Source organism: Ceratotherium simum, chromosome 9 (assembly GCF_057802395.1).
Source record: "Ceratotherium simum simum isolate JZ-2026a chromosome 9, ASM5780239v1, whole genome shotgun sequence".
NCBI lineage: Eukaryota > Metazoa > Chordata > Mammalia > Perissodactyla > Rhinocerotidae > Ceratotherium > Ceratotherium simum.
In genome coordinates this window covers 49,186,521-49,199,398 of record NC_141908.1, presented here as the reverse complement: position 1 = coordinate 49,199,398, position 12,878 = coordinate 49,186,521, and the positions used below count along the sequence as shown (strand labels likewise).

The window sequence follows — 12,878 nt, the reverse complement described above, 5'->3', positions numbered from 1 at the left end:
TAAAACAATACATTTTTATACAGCATCCAATGCATTTCTTGTACATGTTGGGATATGCCAACAAATCCTTGTAGCTGTGCCCTATGCTTCTACACTTGACCAAAAATACTGATAAGGGTGTCTGAGATCTCTACACAGAGATCAAAAACCAAAAAGGAAGATCTCAAGACTACTTTCTGGTCCATGCCTTTTTTAAAGAAACAAATAGTGACTAAATTCTGGTCATTTACCTGCAGTCTTATCAACAGAGGCCAAGAAAGTCTTCCTTTGGCTTCTATAAGTTGCTGTAAATTATAATATCTTGGAAAATATTTTTAATATCGCATGGCTAACATTGTCAAGTTTCTTAGTTGCTAGCTCATTCCAACTCCTGTTTGAGTTTTAGGGTCTGCTTCAAAACTTAAAAGTATTAAAATATCAATATTTTGACATAGACTCATAGTAATGAATGATGCATTGGAACTAGGAGGACCTGGAAATTTGGCTGTGGATGCTTTGTACCATCTTGAAATAAGAGAACTTCCTCTGGAGGTTTATTCATCTGGAAAAGTATTCATCAATAGCGTCCAGGGCATGATTAATAATAAATGTGCTGCCAGTGTATGCAAAGTTAAGCCTGCAGGCCTATAATTTAACTCATCTAGTATACTCCTTTCAGGTTATACTGAGCATTCAGCTGTCTCCCAGAACAGCTTCTCCTCTGAAATGTTCAGGAGAAGGCAGAATTCCAGCTTTATATTGTTATTCTTTGATTTCTTCCAATGACTTAGGGTTCATCCCAGGATATCAAAAACATGCTGAATGGAGAACATCAGTGTAAAAGATTATAAGCCTACAACAGCTGAACTAGCTGCATCTGTAGGAAAGCAGCTGTGGTTAGAAATTAGCGATTGTTTAAACTCCTGTGGCTATTCCTATTTTACAAGCATTACTTCTTTTAAGCAAACTTTTACATTTTTTTGTTCAGTGAAAATATCCTTTAAGTTTAGCTTTTTTTTTTTTTTTTTTTTTTGTGAGGAAGATCAGCCCTGAGCTAGCATCCATGCTAATCCTCCTCTTTTTGCTGAGGAAGACCGGCTCTGAGCTAACATCTATTGCCAATCCTCCTCCTTTTTTTTTTCTTCCCAAAGCCCCCGTAGATAGTTGTACGTCATAGCTGCACATCCTTCTAGTTGCTGTATGTGGGACGCGGCCTCAGCGTGGCCGGAGAAGCGGTGCGTCAGTGCGCGCCTGGGATCTGAACCCCGGCCGCCAGTAGCACACTTAACCGCTAAGCCAGGGGGCCAGCCCTAAGTTTAGCTTTTTAATTAAAGACTAGGAGTTTGGGGGAGGACCTGAACTTCCGTTTCCTCTGGAAGGTAGAATGGTATTAATTGATTTGTCAATTCATCTATCGTTAAAGGCATTGGGGGAGGTGTTATCTTCACTGAGTGACTCTTTCTTCCTCCTACCTCAGGTACTCTGATTTGGAGGGCAACAATCGACACACCGTGTATGACGGGGCACTGCCTCACCCCTTTGCTATTACCATTTTTGAAGACACCATTTATTGGACAGATTGGAATACAAGGACAGTTGAAAAGGGAAACAAATATGATGGATCAGATAGGATGATGCTGGTGAACACAACCCATAAACCATTTGACATCCATGTGTATCATCCATATAGGCAGCCAATTGGTGAGTAGACAATTCAGAAGTTTGGCACAGTTGCTTGAGGTTCTGTGCATTACTTTCTTGTTTTTTTAAGCATAAACATCATGATTTATAAAGGGAATAGTGTTACTTGTTAACGTTTTCTACAAAACGTGCTGAGTTTTGAGAGTATGGAAATATCTTTAGAGTTCATTCTCCTACTCCTGGGAAAGGCTGCTTATAACTCTTATTTTTCTTAAAACTTGCTCTATTCTTAAAGATCAACCTGAGTTTTTGTTTTTGATAAGAATTAACAGTTATCATGTTTCCGCATTTGCTTCATCTATTTTGGTGGGAGGACTGAAGTATTTTAAAGTGAGTTAAAAATATCGTGACATTTCAGCCCTAAATAAGAAAGCATCTTTGAAAGATAAGGACATTTCTTATATAACCACAATAAACTGTAACACCTAAGAATTAACAATCATTCCTTAATATCAAGATTAATCTATTGAAATAATTGATTTAAAATAAATCTTTAAAAGATTACAGTGATTATAAGACATCATTTATTAAATATTTATTTGCCTATGACATTGTTTTGTGTATTAAATATATGTTATTCTTGTCTTCTAGAAGGTACTAATGTTGAGAGCAACACATTTCAGTGTTTCATAAGTTAAAAAATGTGTTTTTTTTTGTTTTTTTTGTTTTTTTTGTTTTTTAAAGATTTTATTTATTTATTTTTCCCCCAAGGCCCCAGTAGATAGTTGTATGTCGTAGTTGCACATCCATTCTAGTTGCTGTATGTGGGACGCGGCCTCAGCATGGCCGGAGAAGCGGTGTGTCGGTGCTCGCCCGGGATCCGAACCCGGGCCGCCAGCAGCGGAGCGCGCGCACTTAACCGCTAAGCCACGGGGCCGGCCCCAAGAAATGTGTTTTTTATTTGCTTGTGAACTTATATTTCTTTTCATGCAGTTAAAGCTATTTTATGATTTATAGACAATCTAGTAAAGATCTGGAGTATATTTTGGGCATAGGAGGGATTTTGTGGGCCTTGTTTGTTGTGGTGTCTTGCTAAAGTATATGATAAACTCAGAAGTAAGAAAAAATGAGAATTGGCAAAATATACTCAGTATTTTTTCTTAGAAGTTAATATTCTTCATATTATTTTAGCAGAAGTTCAAATTAATCTTCACCTCCAAGTGGCATCCCAGAAAACTAGTAAAGACACTGCTCAGTTTATCCATCCACCTCATTCTGGGCCATACTTCTGTTGTCTATATCCTTAGAATGATAGAATATAGTATCTGCTGGAAATTAACACTTTAACTTAGGTTCTGGGCACATGAATGTAAGCTAAGTTTCCCATCTGCTCTCCAAGGACTTTGAGAAACACACCTTTTCTAGGCCCAGACACCAGTGGATGTGCCTCACTTCTGGTAGCACATAAATCTGTTTTCTCAAAGCACAGGGTTGCTTATCCAGCTCTACTATCTGTCCTACTTATGGGCTTTCGGAAGAAGCATGAGACTGGGATTTATCCTACTCTCAAAGAGGTGATGAGTTTGATGAAGTGGGTAATCAGCTCATCTGTGCTTGATACTCTGAATGAACATATATTTTCCTCCTCCTTTCACTAGTGAACAATCCCTGTGGTACCAACAATGGTGGCTGTTCTCATCTCTGCCTCATCAAAGCAGGAGGAAAAGGATTCACCTGTGAGTGTCCAGATAACTTCCACTCCCTCCAGCTGGATGACAGCACCCACTGCCTGCCCATGTGCTCTAGCACCCAATTCCTGTGTGCTAACAATGAAAAGTAAGGTTCTCTCTTCTCTCTCTCTGCTGCCTCTCCATCCCTTGGACACACATTGAACTTCCAGCCTCCAGGTGATGGGAGCTTTCTAATGAACCAAGATTTTGGCTAATTAATTTGGTTCATTTGGAATGTACCAAGACTCTCAGTCTCTAGCTTCAGATAATTTCTTCCATCAATAGATGGAATTTGTTAACCAAACAGTTATGCTTATGTATGCAAGTTTTTATACTTCTAGAGAGGAAGCAAACTATGCATTTTTTATTTCTAATAAATTGTTGTGTCAGAGCCAGAGTATATGTATAAGTGTTTACTGAAAAATAGCACTCAAGAGTGACAGAATTTCTTTGTCTTTTTCACACATATATTGGCCTAGCTCCTTAGTTAATTATGCCAGAGGATCCAGGGTTACACATTCAAATCCATTTTTGATCATTTGTGTTTGTTGTAAAACATGGCCACAGATCATTTCCCTAACAATGGCCATAGGCCATTGATGACTAGGGGGACTGAGTCAGACAGTGGAGTGGGGAGAGGCATTAATGCAAATCATAGCATCTAAAATTCTATGGCAGATTATTTTGATGATTAAATAGATATCTTAGATTAAGAATCTAGCATACACTTATCACATAGGCTCTCAAAAAACGTTAGTGTCCTCCAGCTTCCCAGCCAATACCTGAATGTCTTTTATGTCACCCTAGCAGACAGTCCCAACCAATCTCTGCTTCTAGAACCACAGCTCTAAACACACACTCCTCTGTTTGTTGTGGCAGGAATTTTATCCCATCATACGCAAAGCATTTTTTCAGCATGTATTTGGGTCTTAAACCTGTTCTATCTCATCTATTAATGTTTTCTCTGAAAATACACCACAGGAACCAAGGTTTAATTGATCCTCTTCTAGGGCCATGAAAGAACTCACACATGTCATTACTTGGAATTCAGTTTTGACTTCTTTCCAGATAGCTGTTGCCTGCTCCTCTACTCCCAGTGCTTGCTAAGACAAGTGCTCTATTTTCTCTGTGCAGGTGTATTCCTATCTGGTGGAAATGTGATGGACAGAAAGACTGTTCCGATGGCTCTGATGAACCCGCCATTTGCCCTCAGCGCTACTGCCCGTTAGGACAGTTCCAGTGCAAGGATGGCAACTGTACCAGCCCCCACTTCCTATGCAATGCTCACCGAGATTGCCCTGATGGATCTGATGAAGACCATATTCTTTGTGGTGTGTTGAATTGCTTTATGCCTTCCTTGCCCACTTCTATAGTTGGTTGTGTACAATCATTATTTTGTGGGGATTTTCTGAATATTATAAACCAGAAACCTATCCAAAGTCCTAGGAGAAAACTCAGAATTCTATATCTATTTTTATAGAGTTATTAGAAATCCTAAGGTCTCTACAAGGCAAATGGTTGCAGTAAATCATAAGTTGTCTATATTGGTGGTTCTTTACCATATGCGATACATAGAATCCTCCTTGAGAGCTAACATTGAGGGCAAAATGAGGATTTCCCACCCCCATTTTAAACAAGGACTCTCTCGTAATATTTATTTATGTTTCCATTTTTGAAAAGCTCCCCCACCAAAAACCTTCCAAACTAAAAACAACACATCAACGACAGCAACAAACACAAAAGTTTGAAAACTATTGTCCAATAGAGGAACAGGGACAAGAGAAGGTGAATTTAATAGATCATCAGTGACTCAGTCTTTATCCCCTAATTCTGCATGCAGAACAAAGATATTTAAGAATTTAGGAGACAGTAATAGTCAAAGGAATAAGTGCCCATATAATGGTAACTAGTCGATAATAAGTGCATTAGGACATAAGTCCTCCAAAAAGAAATTATGATTGAGTTCTCCAGGATCCATTGTTGTAAATTAGGAGCTTCTATTCCTAATGCCTTCCAAGCTGATAACCAAATAACCTTGCTTTCAGAGCATCACCAGTGTGAGTCCAATGAATGGCAGTGTGCCAACAAACGTTGTATCCCAGAAGCCTGGCAGTGTGACTCGGAGAACGACTGTGAGGATAACTCGGACGAAGACATTTCCCACTGTGCCGGCAGGATCTGCCGGCCAGGCTATTTTATGTGTGCCAATGGCCGCTGCATCCCTCAGAGCTGGAAGTGTGATGTAGACAATGACTGTGGAGACTACTCAGATGAGCCCATCCAGGAGTGCAGTAAGTTCCTGTGGGAGGAGCATGGCCTCACCGGGAGCAGGAAACCTCTGTGTGGATTGAGAGAGGATGTGGAGCCCCCTGCTTCAGCCCCATTGGACACTCCCTCTTTATTCTCCTTTCTAACTCTGGCACTGCAAGGCAACAGATAGCTGTATGGCTTGTAGGTTGAACCAGATCCTGTTTCTGAAGTGGCTGATTTCTCCTCCTGATACACTGAACATCTAACTGTCCAGAATATAACAAGAACTTACATTTTGTATATCTAGCACTTTCTCATTTGAGCTTCAGAGAAACATTCTCAGATAGGGAAGGTGGGTGTCACCAATTCCCATTTTACAGATGAGAAAACTGAGGCTCACATTAAGCACATGGTCACATTTCTATTTAGTGGCACACACTTCAACCCAGGTATTTTTTTTTACTTCAAACCCAGTCCTTCCCTACCCCCACCCCCCCATCACCACAGTGTTGTACTGCAACACGAATGAGTGGTACTGAGATAGTGAGAAAACTTAGAACTCTGTCTTTCTGCTCTTGGTGAACAGATCACACCTAAAACAGACACTTGTTGCCAGAGTCAATTTAGTTGGTAACATGGTAATTGTTACCCTTCAGCACCAAGTCCTAAATATGACAATGGAAAGGTGTCTTTCTGGTGGCATTTCCTGGCAGGACTGAGACTTCAGTTCTGACTTTGCTACTTCCTCTCTTTTCAGTGAGCTCTGCCTATCGCTGTGACAACTATACGGAGTTCAGCTGTAGAACGAACTACCGCTGCATCCCACAGTGGGCCGTGTGCAATGGTTTTGATGACTGCAGAGACAACAGTGATGAGCAAGGCTGTGGTAGGAGAGGCTGCAGGGGAGTGGGGGAGGGACAAGAAAACTTAAGTGTCAAGTGCCATTATTAGAAGATGAGAGTGGATTTCCATGTCATCTTTCCTTTACCTCCGAAAAAGGGAGGGCCATCTGTTGATTCTTCTAACAATATGCTGCATTTTTATAGCATTTTACAGGGTTATTGGGGGACTTTAATTTATATCATCTTACATGAAATCTCATCCCAAAGGATGCTATAATTGGGGAAGGCATTATTAAGATGTTAGGAACTTGTGTAATTTCTCCCAAATGTAGAGTCCTTATTTACACTTGACAAGTTTAAATTGTCTAATCTCATAGATTGATTGAAATTGATAGAAGGAGGAGAGAAAAGATTTGGTATCTGTTGCTAAAGAGAATATTTCAAAATCAGAATATTTTTTATTTGGAGATTTTCATAGTTTGAATGTCTCTCTGACTTTCCATATCATCTGTTGGACAGCTGTAGTCATTTTGGCAACTAGGAAAGAACTTATGGACAAAAGGCCAAATAAATTAATGGAGTTTGTCAATGAGTATGTGTGTTAGGTTTAGTTGGAAGAGACGTAAGGAAGATAATGGGTTATTTTAATAATAACGCTGAATCTAAAGACACATTGTCTAAAGACAATGTGTTGGAAATGTTCTATGTGTTGGTGGCATCACTTAACTTCTTTCTCATGCCTTTGTTGCAAATTACAAGCCAGATAGCAATTCATTTTTTGAACAGTTTCCACAGGAGAGAACGGATCTAGTTTCAAGCAGTAGGATAAGTTCAGTTTAGCCGAAAGAGGAATATTGACAGTGAATGGTGCTGGCATTCCTCTCTCTGGGAGCTTGGAGAATATGATAGCATAATTCTCAGACTGTCTCACAAGGAAGCCAGTACGACTATGGTATTTCTTTACCATTGGCTTCTGAAGTCTTTGCAATGACTATGCTTTGCAGAGGAGATGACGTGCAACCCTTCAGGGGATTTCCGCTGTAATAATCACCGCTGCATCCCTCTTCGCTGGAAATGTGATGGGCACAATGACTGTGGAGATCACTCAGATGAGGAAAACTGTGGTGAGTGTTCAGGGTTCTATCATCCTTATGTACTCCCAGAGCTGTGATGTTTGCTCTTTGTCCATAGTTCAACTGTCTATGCCATTTATCCTCAAAGGGTATGGTGACAGCTACTTGATCTCTTGCTTTCTGCTGGCTGGCACATTTCTACTTTTTCTTTAACTAAAGACATAAGCATCTCCTTCTGAGATGTTTATAATCAAGCTTTGGGAAGAGGATGTTCACCCAAGTAAATCTTTTGTCTGTTGAATTTATTTACACCCCAGTTTTTTTCCAAAAAGAACTTGAGGTGACTTACAATAAAGGGTAAATATAATAAGATAAATAGAATAGAAACAAAATCAGGACCAAGAGAAGTATAGGAAGGAAACGTGCTAACCCAAAGACGCTGGTTCTTAAGCTCTTGCCCCAAAATGACCTTAATAGCAGAGGAAAGAAAACTTGTATTTTGGATTGTCATCCTTCCTGGAATAGCTGACTATTTTAGGAGGTCTAATGGTTAAATGACGGGTCAGGTCTTAGTCCCTCTCTCCCAGTGAAGGTGCTGACTACAAGGAATTGGACAGAGAGGTTGAGGAAAGGAAGTCAGAGGTTAGATAGTCAGTCCTGAATAATTGGATGTATTTTGGAAAGATTTTTTTTTATTTGGAAAACATCTATTTTATTTGGTCTAGCCCTGAACATACGTCATTGACTCATGATATATTTCAATTTCAGATCAACTAATAAGAAACACCTTCTAACTTTAGTGTCTTTTTGGAAGTAAGAAGTGATCACCATTTGCCATAGGCAATTGAGAGAATCAGGATACTGATTACACCTGCAAGCATCAATCAGCTAAATACTACACAAAAGAGCAATCCAATTGCCATGTTATTGTTTATAAGATAAAGTTCATGTTGAATCCTATAGGAAGCTATCTAGAGTTTCATGAAATCAAAAGTTATCTTAAGATTACATCACCTTTGGACAAACCTCTTAATAAAGTCCATTCTTTTTTTTTTATAATCTCCGTTTTTGGTTTTTTTTTTAATAATTTTTTAATTTATTTTTTTCCCCCAAAGCCCCAGTAGATAGTTGTATGTCACAGTTGCACATCCTTCTAGTTGCTGTATGTGGGACGTGGCCTCAGCGTGGCCGGAGAAGCGGTGCGTTGGTGCGCACCCGGGATCCGAACCCGGGCCGCCAGCAGCGGAGCGCGAGCACTTAACCGCTAAGCCACGGGGCCGGCCCTAAAATCCATTCTTTACAGAATTAAAATTGAGGTGGAAGGTCTATTTTTGGACGATGGACATTCTGCCCAAGCAGACCTCTGGGACAGAGGAGGGCCTTGGGCGCTGAGGGCATGTAAGCCAACTCACAAGCCTATCTCCTGTTTGTGATTCCTGGTGCCCACTGATGGCCACGTGGCTTTCCTTTTCAGTCCCCCGGGAGTGTACAGAGAGCGAATTTCGATGTGATGATCAGAGCTGCATTCCCTCTCGATGGATCTGTGACCATATCAACGACTGTGGGGACAACTCTGATGAGCGGGATTGTGGTAACTGTCAAAGTTCTTTGAGAGGCTTTCCGTAGAGCCATGTACTAGGGTCAGCATATTTGACAGAAGCGGGGACTTCAAATGAGTGTTTGTAAGGTTTTTGTAGAGTAAAATGATTTTTGTGTAACTTATATAATATATAAACCTTAGCATTACGCAGTACTTTCTGATCTGTATTTTCTATGCTTTATCTTTAACTTACAGCAGTCTAGGTCAATAATAATAGGAGAAAATAGCAAGAGATTTTAAAAAATCTCATTTTAACTTAAACATTTCCTAGGAGCAGACTTTAATCTGCATTGCCCTTGGAAATAAAATAAAAACATTCATCTTCCTATTATTCCCCAGAAAGTGGCCCTAAGGGATATACTGCTGTAGCTCCCTGGTGTAGAGGTCGGGGCGTTAGAATAGGAATCATCAACTCCAAGTAGTTTTTATAGCTCTTTACTGATTAAAGGTTGGGTTTGAGAAAAATCAGCAAACATTAAAAGTTGAGGAATTCAGATTTCTGAGGAAAAGCTTACGAGCTAGAGATTATTTAATAGAGGAGAGATGGGTACTTCCATCTCCATATCTTGAAGAGGGAAGGTGTGAATTTTGAGAGTTTATTTATTCGCTGGCTGTGGGTTTGCTGTGAGCCACTCATAGGATATGGATAGGAATGTGATGGGGTACTTACTGCACTCCGTGGAGCTCATAACTGTCTGAGAATGGCAAGGCCTCTGGGAATGACAGTCTTTTCTCTTCAGAGATGAGGACCTGCCATCCTGGATATTTTCAGTGTAATAGTGGACACTGCGTGCCTGACCAATTGAAATGCGATGGAATTGCTGACTGTCTTGATGCCTCTGATGAAGCCACTTGTCGTAAGTTGCTAGATACCTGTGCCACTGTTTATCTGAAATATATGGATATGGCAGTTTAGACCCTACCTCTCCCATCAGCCACCACTTCTTAGGTTAGAAGACCATAGGTATTTTCTCTTCAGCATTCATTGATAATTATCAGTTCACCTGGGATCTGAGTCACAATATCCATATATTTCACAACAGTCATTCAAGTACATTTTATTAACAATATTTTATTTTATTTTTTTTTTGGGGGGGCGGTGGTGAGGAAGATTAACCCTGAGCTAACATCTGTTGCCAATCTTCCTCTTTTTGCTGAGGAAGATTGGTCCTGGGCTAACATCCATGCCCATCCTCCTTTAGTTTGTATGTGGGATACCTGCCACAGCATCGCTTGATAAGTGGTGCATAGGTCCGCGCCCAGGATCCGAACCCGCGAACCCCAGGCCACGGAGGTGGAGCCCACCAACTTAATCCCTATGGCACAAGGCCAGCCCCTTATTAATAATATTTTAAATAGAGAATATATGAAGTATCTGTGCTAACAAAAGTATTTGTCTTTTATCAGTTACTATACAAATCATTAATTGGATAAAAACATTGTGGATAAAAGAAGAATATTTGAGCAATGAATATATGGATATAAAGAACTTGGGTTGGGTATTAGAACATACTGTATTTACAGCATTAAAATTTTTCTGAATTGCATGATTACATATAAAAAGTTATTTAAAAATGTAAAGTCAATATGATCATTCACACTTTAATCTTTATGAATCACTGAATAAATATTAACTGTTGATGATTATCCATGATGATATTTTTGGTGATATGGTTGCCACATCTTAAAACCTGGTTTCAAAGACACTATATAAATGGATGATGGGTAAAGCCAGTGCGGACGCTGAAGAGTTGCACTTGCCTATCGAGAGAATGTCTAGTGCTATCCATGTAATAACTCCTGTCATTGAAAACTGAGCATGGACAGCTGTCCTTAAGAAATATTCCATCAGAATTTCAGACAGTTTAAGGCCACAGTACATCTGAACGAATAAAGAAGAGCAGGCTATAATGGAAAGAGGTAAAGGAGAAATAGCAGGCTAGCTTTCCAAAACTAGCAACTTTTTCTAATAATTTGAATATGTTTCCTCCCCACCAACAGCCACTCGCTTTCCCAATGGTGCATACTGCCCGGCTACTATGTTTGAATGTAAAAATCATGTCTGTGTCCAGTCGTCTTGGAAATGTGATGGAGATAACGACTGTGGTGATGGTTCTGATGAAGAACTTCATCTGTGCTGTAAGCGGGAGAGAAACAGAGTGAATGGGAGTGGTGTTGTCTGACAAAATCTCAATGTTTCTTATGTGGTGCATGTGATCCTATAGGGCAGTTGTACAATTTTTGAGTACCAGGCCCATGATCTGTGTTACTGTGATTTCGCTTGGCCTTCCAGCTTAGTTCTCTATTTGAAACATGAGAAAGTTGGGCAGACATCCATGGTTTTAAACATTTTATGGCCTTAGAAAACAATTTCTTCAAAAGAAATCTTACTTGGAAGCCCAGTGTGCATAGATAGAGGCAGATCTGTTGTGGTTGAAGTCTGGTTGGGGTGGAGGTGTTGTACCTCTCCTGCTCCAGCCTACTTTCTGTGCCCCTCAAAGCACCTCCCTCCAAACCCCTAGAGCTTCATAGAACACCTTTAGGAAACTTTAAGACTAGTTAATTCATAAGGTCACTTCCCTTTACATCATAATTCAAGGCCTCTAATTCCTTTCTGTTGTATGATGCATGTTTATTTTTTAAACCAGTGAGTCTTGATTTGGATACATATCAGATCACTCGGGGAGAGGTGTTTCAAAATCACATGCCCTGGCCCCACCCCAGGCTTAGAATCCCCTAGGATGAACCAGAATCCCCTGGGATTGGGCCTGGACAAATGTATATTTAAAAAGCTCCTTAGCTTTTAATTTAGTCTCCTAGTTAAGAATTACTGATTAGAGTTTGTTTCAATCATTTTGAGTCATTGGAGAGCCTCTAGGGCAGTAATTCTCAAAGTGTCATTCCTGTACTGGGAGAGTCAGTATCTCTTGGGAACATGTTAGAAATGCAAATTCATGGGCCTACCCTAGACCTACCCAATCTGAATCTCTGGCAGTGGGGCCCAACAATCTCTGCATTTACAAGCCTTCCAAGTGATCCTGATGTAAGCTAAAGGTTAAGAATTTTATGTAAGTAAAAGTCCTCAACACAGGAGAAGGCACCCCCAGAAACATTCCTGCTGGAACTCTTGATTAGTTCTCAGTCTGACTCAGCTGCAATTTGCCTCTGAAGTTCACATCACTCTTCTGTTCTGCTTCTTAGATTCATCACTATTCGTTTTTAGCCCAGGGATTTGACTCTAGAAAATGCTATATCAGAGTATTTTCTTGCCTTCAGAGAACTTGAATTAACATACATTGTATTTTCACAGTGGCATCCCAACATTTTTCTTGCCACCTCTTTTCTTGTTAGGAACTACCATGTTTTGTCTTGTTTTTAACTTGATGCATCTTGAAAAATATCCTAAGCAAAGGTAACTTTCAAAGAAGTCCTTAGGAAGTTGCTTCTCTCTCTAAGAGAAAGTGCCCATAACTAGTAAAATTAAACTGTGGAGAGGCAGAGAGGCAACCATATTAAAAACTGACCAACACTGTTCTATAATGTTGCACTTGCCTTTCACAGCAAATAATTCTTGCAATAGTTCTATTAACAATACTTCTAAGAACCAGCTCTTGGATCTGACTTTTTCCCCCCAAACAACATCATTACAAGTCTCTCCTCTTGCTCCTTGTGTGTGGTGCAAAGGCAGAAAGAAAATCAAACAGCCAAAGTCCTTCATGAGGAAGAAGAACACATATGTGTGTTGAATTGTTGAGTTTACCGA

General features: G+C 40.0%; 1 protein-coding gene across 5 annotated transcripts in view; it reads left to right on the top strand.

The window, feature by feature from the left end:
* The window catches only part of LRP2 (LDL receptor related protein 2), a 203,479-nt gene that overhangs the window by 156,492 nt on the left and 34,109 nt on the right, over window positions 1-12,878 (top strand). For 4 of the 5 annotated variants that reach the window (XM_087435357.1, XM_087435356.1, XM_087435355.1 and 1 more), the window contains 9 exons: window positions 1,457-1,680; window positions 3,279-3,456; window positions 4,485-4,681; window positions 5,396-5,641; window positions 6,358-6,486; window positions 7,447-7,566; window positions 8,990-9,106; window positions 9,856-9,972; window positions 11,117-11,254. In XM_087435357.1, the coding sequence (XP_087291483.1) occupies window positions 1,457-1,680; window positions 3,279-3,456; window positions 4,485-4,681; window positions 5,396-5,641; window positions 6,358-6,486; window positions 7,447-7,566; window positions 8,990-9,106; window positions 9,856-9,972; window positions 11,117-11,254 (1,466 nt within the window). The remainder of the gene's footprint in view (window positions 1-1,456; window positions 1,681-3,278; window positions 3,457-4,484; window positions 4,682-5,395; window positions 5,642-6,357; window positions 6,487-7,446; window positions 7,567-8,989; window positions 9,107-9,855; window positions 9,973-11,116; window positions 11,255-12,878) is intronic. The other variant, XM_087435358.1, reaches the window with a different exon arrangement.